General features: G+C 40.0%; 1 protein-coding gene across 1 annotated transcript; it reads right to left on the reverse strand.

Moving 5' to 3' along the window:
• On the reverse strand, positions 1-10,656 carry LOC306768457 (guanine nucleotide-binding protein G(q) subunit alpha-like; the record flags this gene model as incomplete). The annotated part of the gene is made up of 7 exons (XM_079256826.1): positions 1-191; positions 415-568; positions 1,074-1,203; positions 3,237-3,365; positions 3,588-3,742; positions 6,950-7,134; positions 10,521-10,656. The coding sequence occupies 7 exons, from the start codon at positions 10,654-10,656 to the stop codon at positions 1-3; spliced, it is 1,080 nt and encodes a 359-aa protein (XP_079112952.1).
• Positions 10,657-11,673: the final 1,017 nt, after the last annotated feature.

Consider the following 11,673-nt stretch of genomic DNA (forward strand, 5'->3'; position numbering starts at 1 on the left):
TTAAACCAAGTTGTGGTCCTCCAGGTTGCCCTGCAAGATGTGGTGCTTCACTGCGCAGAAGACAAATCGAATGTTGTCCGTGTCCGTGGCACACGTGAAGTGGGAGTAGATAATTTTGTCCTCGTTTGGATTGAGACTGACAAACAAATCCAAGATGAATTCTTTTCCTGCTTGGACGTCCCGCTGGGGACCTGGGAAATGTAAACAAAGGGCCAGAACAGCAGATGGAAGTTACTGGAGCATTTTCAGTAGTTGCATACAAATTCAAATGGCACAGTGTCAGTTTATTACCAGTTCAGTACACACTGGCATAGCTGGGCCTATTCATTGGTTAGACTATTTGTGCTTAGCTTTTTTTAAAATTTGTAATAGGTGTTCACTTGTATTATGTTGCAGTTAAATGTTTTCTCTTACCATTGTACTCAGGGAAGTAGTCGACCAAGTGCGAGTGCATGATTTTTTCCTCCAGCAGGTCTATCTTGTTGAGGAACAAGATGATTGAGGAATCTTTGAACCATTTGTAGGTTATGATCGTCTTAAACAAGGCCATGCTTTCCTCCATTCGATTCTTTGAAAAAAACATGCACATCGGTAGAAATATTAAGACGTCGACAGCAGTACTTCAGCAGTTATTGTCAATCTGAGCAAATTCAATTGGCTGTAATCTCATCAGAGAAACAAGCCTTGCAGAGAGAGGAGATCTTTGCTGAACAGAGCAACTAAAGAGCTCCTCCTGCAGGTGAATGATGTGAACTGCCACGAAGAGTGGTGCGGATGGGGCTTGTAAGTGTGACCACAGAAGAGAGAGGGAGAGAGAGAGAGAGTGAGAGTGAGAAAGAGAGTGAGGGCAGGACTGCTGAAATCTGGGTCACCATTTCCACCTATTACGTTTGGTTTTAAACAAAGGGAACAATGCCGCTTTGTGTCCCTCGCTGTGGTTTTTTTTTTTTTTTTTTTCTTTTTGCATCCAAAGTGAGCCTCTTCTTCATCCCATGCACAGAACAGTAAGATATTGTAATCTATACTGGAAAAGATGAGTTTATGTGAAGGCCTGCAAGATGCCTGTTTCTCACCTCGCTGACAGACTCGGCAAGGACTTGGTCATACTCGCTGAGTGCCACCAAAAACATGATCGACGTTACTTTCTCAAAACAGTGGATCCATTTCCTCCTCTCAGAACGCTGGCCACCCACGTCCACCATCCTGCAGCCACAGGTGTGAGGAGTTAAGGAAAAACTGAAACACACATCTGCAGACTAGAGCTGCATGTGACACATCTGAAGGAACCGAAGGCAACAAAACATATACGGTCAGAGATGGAAAAAGCTGTGCAAGAGGGAAAATGGCTACAATACTAAAAAAAAAAAAAAAAAAAAAAAAAAAAACCAACAAAAAAAAAAGGGACAGTGTGCATTATTTTTCACACAGAAGTAGTAAATTTAGCAGAAACAAAACTTTAATTTCTTTAATGTTTGCTAAAACTTTCCTGTATAATCACAAATGTAAAAATATGCATATAAATAGCAATACAATCCTGTGCATACCCTTGTAACTTGTTGGTTAGATTTACACCCACCATACATGCCTCATGTCTCTATAAATATATACACTTTTTTTTTTTTTTTAACCTACAATGGTATTTCTAGACAAGTCAACAGACACTTTTTCAGTACTATAAAGAAGTGTCGAGTCACTTGACTCCCAACAGGCCAACTTGACTGTAATCCTTTAAAGTGATCCTGAGTCACAGTCCTCCAGGTTTGTGAAGGTCTTTCATATTTTCTTTAGTTTGACATTGGCTTCATTGTAATCCTCTTCAGTCCACTTCTTTTACTTGTGGACAATAATTTCAGGAGAATGGGATTTTTTTTTTCCAGTTTTATGCAACTAAATTATAATAATAACAAATAGCTCTATGAATGAAGTGGAGCTGTGGCTGTTGGTCCGTCTATTGTGTCAAAATCTCAACACAAAATGGACTTCATTGTAGGATGACTGTCAAGGAGCCAGTTGTAAAGGGGAAAAGAAAGAAATGGGTGAGGTATGTCAAATGACACCAGAACTGGTCTGAAAATCATTAGTAACAGATCATATGGCGAGATGAATCCCAATGTCAGCATCACTAAGGCAGAGTGGGATCATCTTGACAGAAAACAGAACAAAAAGGCAGCTGACATCTAAAGTAGAGCTTTGAAATGTCCCTCAAGGAGCTAGGAGAGCTATTTCTGCAAAATACTTAAGAAATTACAGGAAAGTAAGAGGTTTCAAATTGTGCTGATGAATACAGGTGGTCCAAGGTGGTTCCAGTTTATTACAATTGTACAAACTGTTATCATGTCTGTATTTGGCAGCAACAAGATGGATGGTTTACAGCATCTCCATTGTTACCAACTCAGAGACTGTACTTGCATTATTTAAAACAAGAAACTGCCATTAAATGTGGCAATATGTTGGACATTTCACAGGACAGATCGTGTTAAAGAGTGCTGTTGCCTCTCTTGACCCAGCAAAGCAGCAACCTGAGAGCTGAACTTTAGCCTTCTCAAAGTAACTTCACATTCAAGTACAACTAAAATCAAAGCAAAGACTTTGTGAAAAGATTATCTAATCAGACGGTGTAACAGCTGTGACAACTGGTCAACATGTAGTACTAACAGGAGTTATTTTACTCAGCATTTCTGCTTTCTGGTAGTAGAAATAAAAAAAAAGCTCAGTTGTAATAAAATGCAGAGTTTAAGAAGCGAAAAGGAGTTAATGGTGATAAAGAATCAAACAGATATTAACTCCAAATTTAGCTAACATAAGGCAGAATGCAAATAAGTTTTCTTTAGTGATATTTTAAGTGTTTTAATGGTAAATATTCACCTAAACTGTCAGCAAATGTCACCTGAAAACACCAGAGTTTTCATTTTTGCCTACATTACCCAGTCAGACAAGTTCATCTGTTTTTGTACTTAGTAAAAATGATTTATTTTGTGCTGTTATGGTTGACAGACTCTCCACTTATTTTGGGAGTGCAGGTGATTGGCAAAAAAAAGAAAAATCAATGAAATAAATCTATTTTATTGTGAGTTTTTTAAATGTCACTAATGTAATTGTCATCAAATATTTTGCCAAACATAATCTAGCAGTCAAACTCTTGTGTTGCAACAGCCCAAAGTTCAGAGAATTTTTGACCAGATGCGTCCTCCATACGCCCTTCTACGATGAAACATTACAGCAATGCAATGACTCACCTGAACACCACACTTTCCAGGTCAAAGGGGTACTCTATGATGCCAGTGGTAGGCACCCGGACCCTCAGGATGTCTTGCTGGGTTGGCAGATAAGCAGCATCAGAAATTCGGTCCAAGTCATTCAGATAGCTAATGCCAAGGAAGATGGAGAGTTAACAACATAAAACTGACTAAGGGCTTTTTTTATTTCCTTATTTTAGATTTAAATTGAATAAATATAAGATTTTCAGCCTTTGATCAACAACCTTAAATGGAAAAATGTTGAACTTAAGTGTTCTGAGACGACTGGCAGATCCAACACTGTAAACTATTTGACAACATGCGAGGAGTTATTAGACTGTTTACACTCACTATTTGGCTGAGTCTGAGAGCTGGTATTCCCTCTTCCGACTGTAACATTCCTGAATCCCCGGGTCGTTCCACAAGCTTCTCAAGGCATCCACGTAAGAGTTTGTTAAAGTTGTGACCCTTTCCACATCCACCCTACTGACCATACTGGCGTTGGCCTGGACAGCAGAAAAACAACAGTGAAGTGGATGTCATTAAAGAGTTCCCTCAAGCAGGATGTAATTCAGAGCCTGGGGCGCACAACCACCACAGCGCTGAAACCTCAATTTTCTCAGCATAAATACAAAAACTTGATAAATGTGACTCATTCTTTGTTGCAGCTATGTCAGTTTGAGTTTGCAAATTGAAATCTTTCATCTGCAGACATGCTGTGCAGTCGCACAGCCAAATATCCTTTAAGTTTGGAGCAGCTTCATGCTCATTTATGGGTGCACTCTATTAGTCTGTTTTCTTTCACTTGTGCTGCTGCGGACATGTTTGTTGATGTGCAGCTGCATTTGATGTTTACACATTTTCTTCCACTTCTACACTGACAAAGCAGAATATCTGAAGCCATCATTACACTATTGCTCACAAGCTGGTCCACTGTGGGAAAGTCCAGCGTTATGCAATGTCTCCTCACACACTATAAAAGGGTTGAAACAGTTGATTACTCCACTGTTGACTCTCATGAAGCCATTACTATGACAGAGCTGTTTGTTGAGTCATATATCTGCTCACAATGTAGAAGTAGCAGGGAAGCTGTTTCCTCTTTCCTGCACGAAGGTTTTAACTAAAATATGCTTCATATGCACACATTTCTTCCTTCATTGTTCCAGAGCTCGCACCATCACCTTGCTGAAATTATGGAAGATATTTAAAGAGATCCATTAAACAAAGGAACACTAACCTTTCTCTTCTTTTATTCTCTGTTTTTTAAATCCACAGCCAGAAACCTCATGAGCAGATTTTATTGCAATATATTCAAAGGATCTTCAGGGAAGTTCTCAAAGGTTTCTTGGATATTTCAATGCTTTTATTTGGATGGGGACTGATTTTTGTTTCATTTCCTCTCAATCCCATCTCACACTGCTCCAATAATGTTGAAGTGTGACATCTGGGAAGGCTGAAGGGTTCCATCACATGTTTTTCTGACCAAATATGCTTTCACTGTGCTGCCAGTATGTTTTGTATCGTCATGCTGACACATAAGGAAAATAAAAAAATAAATAAATAAAATAAACCTAAATGTGTCTGTGCTATCTTTGTTTTTATATCAAGTTTGACAAGATGGCCCACACCACTGGCTAAAATGTAGTCCAAAACCATGACAGATGTGCTAAATAGGTGAAAACGCATCCTTGTCCCTCTTTCCAAGTGTCTTTTGTGCAAATTACCAATATCACCATGTGAGGTAGTGTGTCCAAGGATGAAGAAGATCAGACGTAGACAGAATCAGCAGTCCTGGAATTTCCTTAAAAATGAACATTTTATTTTCCAAAAGTTGTCCATCGTACAGTTTCAAAGATCAGGGGGCATTCAGTCACCAGTTTCACATCCTTTTCCTCACTCTCTCTCCTTGCAAACTGTCAAAACTGATTACTTATATACCCCATTAGGCACACACCTGATTTGATTTAGCTTAAACCATTTCCCCATATCACTATCCCCTGCAACCTTATTCTACACCAACATTAACAAACCAAATTCCTAAACAAACAAAAATACACTAAAGGAATACCAGTTCTAATACATTATTTCAAATAAGCCCACCCTTAAAGAAACTACAGAAGAGGAAATCCTCCACTTGGTTTCTCCCAATCACCTAATCTAGGAAGTCCCTCACACCTGCAATGAGGAAGTGCTGGGTTGGCCATTCCCCAACACCTATCCTGCAAGGTGGAGTTAAACAAACAATAATGTTAAATGGTAACACAGTGAAAAATGCAACACAATGCAAACACTAACAACCAGGGATAGTAAGTGCAGCATGGTTACCTGGCAACAGAAATTAAAGTTAAAGGGACAAATATGAGAAAAAGTAAATGTTAGGGACAAGTGGTGAACAATCACAGTCTCACCCACTTTGTCACACACCAAATAAATTTTTTGTTTTGGATTCATCACTCCACAAACCTGCTGCCACTGATCTTAGGAATGGCTGCTTGAAGAGCCTGGAGAACTATCTTAAGATCACTTTAAAATATGACAAGTCAGCTCCTTAGAACTGAAGGATAAATAGATGGGAGATGACTCAGGATTTTGGCACAGTCCTGATAGTGTACATGTAGACAACCATCAAATCAACACCTTCATTTTAACCAAGCAAATTATTTAGAGTTGCTCGAGTTGATCATGTGAAGGTGCAGCAATATAATACGCCTAAAACGTGATGTCAGCTGACTAGCTAAGTATACTGAACAAGCAGGTTTTTCCATCAACTAGTTTTGTTCTTCTCTGATTGCACCGACATGTTCCACAACAACAGTGACAGGAGGAATCAGGCTTATGTTCAGGGAGCATGAGACATCATTTTCACACATGGATCGACCATCAGTCCAAAGTCTGCGGGATGTGCTGAGGAGAACTTTGCACAACTCTCCCGTAATCAACGCTGGATTTCATGGAAGAAGGCATTCAACTCTAAACAGAACATATATGCTGTAATCAAAGATGAAACTGGTCCAGCAAAGAATTTGAGTGCATGACATTTTTTTTGGCCGGGAAACACATTTAGTGCACTGCAGTGTTTGATTACTGGCAGAGAGCAGTGCACATGCACATGCACACGCCACTGGTTTCTTAATCTGTCTGACCAACAAGTCATTTTCATTCTATGCTGATATCTGCATACTGACTTAAAACACCAGTTCTTTGAGCTTCTACACAGCTCGATCTCAGGAGAAAGAAAAAAAAAAAAAAAAAGAAAAATCCAACAGACATGCTGACTCAGACTTTGCTTTCTTTAACTGGATCTCATCCTAACCTGGAGCTTTGACTGTTTCACTGTTTCATACTGGTGTGTGCCAGCACATTTGAGTGATTAATGAGCTCCAGCTACCGGTGTGACAGGTGCAGATTCCTGTACGATTAATGAGAAATTTGCTGTCTTTACGAGCCTGCTGTGTACCATTATGCGTACTTCAAAAAGACAACCTCCTCCTTAAGTAGACAAAACTCTCTAGCAGCTGGATTGCAAAACTAAACAGTGTTGCAAATTACCAGAAGTGTCTCACTCACCCTGAGTACACAGTAATACACACACTGCAGGCTGTGGAAGTAAACCTTGCACATGCTTCTCTGGTGCAGTGTGCGGTAAAACCTCTTACTCAATTTGTCTGAGTGATGCAGCATATCAGAAAAACAGAAACAACTGTCTGGCCTACCTTGTTGTTCTCATGCTTGTAGGGGATTTGTAATGTGTTCATGGCCTGGATCATGGCCTGCATGGCAGTGAAGATGTTCTGGTAGACCAGTCTGGTGAAACTGCGCTTGTCCTCGTCGGAGTATCCACAGCCGTGGATGATCCTCATCTGTTTGATGAACGTGCTCTTTCCACTTTCACCAGTTCCTGGCCACCAACAGATATAAAATATTACTGCACACGTGCAGAATAATGGCTTTTGGAACAGGCCAGCATCAAATGAATTAAATAAATACACAACATTTCACATCACTCAAGGCATTACAACTTTTCTCTAATCCCGAAGGTCATTTAGACCCTGGTGGATATGTAAATGTTGGTGAGCAAAGCATTTTTTAAAACTTAACTATTACAAACCAGCTGAGTGTTATCGGCTTTAACTCGGCATTTTTGTCTGAAACAAATTAAGCTTTTTTAACCACATGCAGATAAGTGCACCGTGCAAGAGAGTTAGATTGAATTTAATTGGTCATTTACTTATGGCTTTTTTATGATTTTCCTTCTTTTTTTCACCCCACCCTTAAAGGAAGGACGTTGTCCTGGATTGCAATTCTGTTACATTCTGTTTTCTCAGAAGTCAGTGGTTAGAAGGTGTTTCAGCCAAGCTGATTGCGTTCCAGTTAAGAAAATGGAAAACAACTGAGTTTGTACAAGGACCGGATATCAGTTGATAACAAAGCCTTATGCACCATCTGGCATTAAGGAGCACTGTGGAGTAAATCTTAACAAAAACAGGCTGGAAGGTACTAAGATGTGAGGCTGATTTAAGGAGATATTAAATACCAGAAGCACAGATAAGCAATGAACTGTCATAGCCTTCGACAATGTGTGTGTAGGTGTGTGTGTTTGTACAAGGCAGCCATGTTGGATTTTAAGGTCAGAGTTGATAAGATACATCAACTTTCCAAACTGGAGGCATGTTCCAGTTCAAACTTCCCATTATTTTTTTTTTATTTTTATTTTTTATTTTTTTCCTGACTCTGGGTGAAGTGTATAGACTGTATTTAAAAAGATGGACGTAGCCTCCGTTACGTCACCCATAGGTTTCTGAAGAGCTGAATTGAAGCTCTGTGGGCTGTTCCTACCATCACCATCTTGGCAGAGGCATGCCTGTTGTCTCACCGGAAAATACAAATATGGGCAAAGAGGTAGAGCTGAGAGGGGGCTGTGAGCATCATGGTGGATGATTGACATCGAGCGAACTCCGAGCTTTCTGTAGCTAAGAGCTAACCGAGCTAACCCAGAGATAACAGGAGCTAACCAGCTAACGGAGGAAAGCGGGCTAAAGCTAAGTCACGTTGTCAACCGACAAAACTGCAGTTGTTCTACGTTCTTCTTACTTGAAGCCAGAGATTGGGTACCTGTCAATCAAAAGGACACACCCCTAAATATGCCGAACTTCAAGATTAAATTACTTATAAACGGGCGAGTTAGAAAAAAATTCACTCCCCCCACAGTTGTCATGAAGGTAAACCTGACCTATGAATCGAAAATGGATTTTTGAACCAGGCTGTAAACATGTTTATTTCTGCCGTAAAGTTGACCTTTTTAACATGGGAGTCTATGGGGATTTGTTCTGTTTTGCAGCCAGCCCCTAGTGGATGAAGGGTGAACTGCAGTTTTATGCACTGACGCATAGGCTTCACTTTTAACCGCCGGCGGCTCCGTACATCTTTGATATACAGTCTATGGTGAAGTGGTTATTCGTCCTCATAGTAGTCTATACATTTTGTAATCATGAACAATAAGAAATATAGTTTGACCCCTCAGTTTACTGTAAATCTGTAAAAACTCTGACTAATCAAAACGTTCGGGCCGAACTGAAGTTGTTTATTTCTTATATTTTGTAAGCTTTTTCTCCCGACTCCCCTCCTCCCCCTCCCGCAGCACATACCTCATAGCCACACCCTGCATATAAATAGCGTGCTCAATTTAGCGTAGTGAAGAAGAAACTCGGAAGGCAAACATGGCTGAGAAAATGCAGGAAGGATTTCCCCGACTCGGGTCGGTTTATTTGCCTCCTCCTTCTAAGCAGCCGAGAAAGAGAAAATCGTTGGTGGAAAATGCTGCGAATAAAAAAAAGCCTTGGATCACGCAAGGAGTAAATCCAGAGGGGGAGGAGCCAAGACAGGGCACCAATTTCAAATATCGCTAGCTCCCCAACATTACCTACCCAAGCTTTAAATATGTAATGTGAGAATAAGCCACTAAGCTGTTAATAATGTAGTGTTGAAAAAGGTAAAACGTCCCCCTGGGGGAGGTGCAACCCAGACTTGGGCAACTAAGGTGAATCCAGGGTTACATAAGAGGAGTACCTGAAACATGAGCTTTTGCTTTCAAACTCATCTAGATCCTGGTAGTCCCATTCTGCTCCATGATGCTCACAATCATGATTCTCACATGGTGATGTAAAACGGGAATAATAATAATCATGTAAACACACTGGCACATTTATCAGTTTACATTGAAATGGAATGTCGCAATGCAATTCAGGATGTAAATAGTTTCAACAGCAGCAAGGTTTTGGGTTTAAACCTGAGGCTGGTCTGCTGGGATCTTTCTCAGTAAGGTTTCCATGTTTTTTTTTATGCTTTTCTTTCTTCCAGCCGTATTACAGCATGCATGTTTGGTTAGTCTGTAATCATATGATGGACATCACTGAAAAAAGGCTTAAACCTAACTGTGACTATGTTTGGGGTGAAGTGGTTACAACTGATGGGTGGATTGAAGAGAAACATCAGGAAAATTTAAGGGGAAACATTTTAAATTAAACCAATGTGTCTCTAATGTCTACAAGCTGTCAGCGGTTCATGCAAAGTTACATTCTTCTCTTAAATTCTCAAATGGCTTCCAAAGGAACTGGAAACATAAAAACAACACCCCCAAAAGTACTTTTTAAAAGACTGACCTCCTTGAAGAGTGAAATAGATCTAGTATTTCAAACAGAAAGAAGAAGAAAAAAGACAAAACACGTAATTTTTTAGTATTAGACATTCTTCCCTAACATCTTCTGACTTTCTCACATGCCTCGACCACCAGTTTGGGAACAATTAGACTAAAATGAGTGACACTACATAGCCTACATAATACATATCTAATGGCACGAAGTCATATCAGTTATACAAAATTATATCAAGTGCTTTTACTTTTGAGAATATTGATCTATTTCTCCTATTTTTGGACTTTTGCTTTAGGAAAAACATCTGAATAGTTCTGAGTTGAATAGTCATTGCATAAAATCCCAACTGCCTCTGCCAGGTTTAGATCCATGTTCTGATGTGAAATATGATCCAAGTAATTGTAGTTATATGGACTAGCAAAGTGTTTTCAAGCAGTTTTGAATTGTTTCTTGCACTGCATTATGGATCTACACACTAATAAAAACTGCATTAAGTATAGGCTAATATATATTACCCGGATTTTTTAAAGGTTTCTATCAAAACGCGTTTGATGAATGAAAACAACGAGGTCAAACAGACCTGGTTTTCGCCAACCACCGACGCATTACAGAGAGCGCGTTTCTCGTCTCTCACCCAGTAAAAGGAGTTTATATTCCCGTCGAGAATCCTTTTTGTCCCTCCGGAGTTGCCTCTCGATCTCATCGTTGATCCTGCGAGCTTCTTTGGCCTCCGGGCTGAGGCAACAAGCCCCCACGGAGCTCAGAGTCATTCCTCCTGGGTCACACTTCACCTTCCAAGGCAGACACACATTTTTAAAATAAAATAAATAAATAAAAATCGCTGTCAAAATGTTAAAATGAAACCTTTTTACTGCGTAAAAACCGGAACCCTATTTATCCTGACTGATAGCTAGAATCAGACAGTTTAAGGAAGTAAAGCTTGTTCTCTTAATGCACTTTGCATGCCATTGTTCCTCCCCAGCAGAGAGGAATGGAAGTGTGTGCAACTTTATGTGGAGCGAGTCTTTACCAACCCTGGCGGCAGAGCTCCGGGCGTGGTGGGAGGAATATGGCGGAGGTACTGCTTGAAAATATTACAAAACGACACGCGGATGTTTAAAGTTATCATCCAGGAGAGCAAACAAAGTTTATCTCTTTAGTTTCTGTCTCTGCTGTACGTAAAACTCGTGTTATCCTTGTCGGGAGTCCAGTTTACGATGTCCTCTATCCTGGAGGAAAACCAGCCTGTCAGGGCTGTGCTGGGAACCAGTGGGCTTCCCTTATTACATTATGGGAACATGTTTCCGGTGTTAACAAGCTACGGATGCATGAGACACATCCACAGGTTGCATCTTCGCCTTTACTGGAAAACACTTCATCCAGTACTTCCCAGTTATACAAAGAAAAAGCACAACTATTGAGCTGGGATGGAGTTTATTTAATAAACACCTGCAGCTACTACAGATATCACACAGAATACACAAATCAACACTTGTGGACTCACCAAGCTGCACACTCATATCAAACCGCTTCTTTAGGGATCATTTGAAAAACCTTTTTTTTTTTTTTTTTTTTTTTTAAAGTCTTTTTTTTTTTTTTTTTTAAGTACTGGTCAAAAACAAAAATAGAGATAAAGGCGTGCAACTGTTAAGATGTTGAGGCTGCAATACAGCAAGTCCACTCCTGAACATCTCTGGTGGAAAAAAATCAAATGATAGAAAACCTGGTGGCTCTGAGATGCAGTCACACAACCAAAAGAGCATGTCACCAAATGACATTTAAATCTG

The sequence above is a fragment of the Telmatherina bonti genome (assembly GCF_933228915.1).
Source record: "Telmatherina bonti genome assembly, chromosome: 17".
Taxonomy (NCBI): Eukaryota; Metazoa; Chordata; class Actinopteri; order Atheriniformes; family Telmatherinidae; genus Telmatherina; species Telmatherina bonti.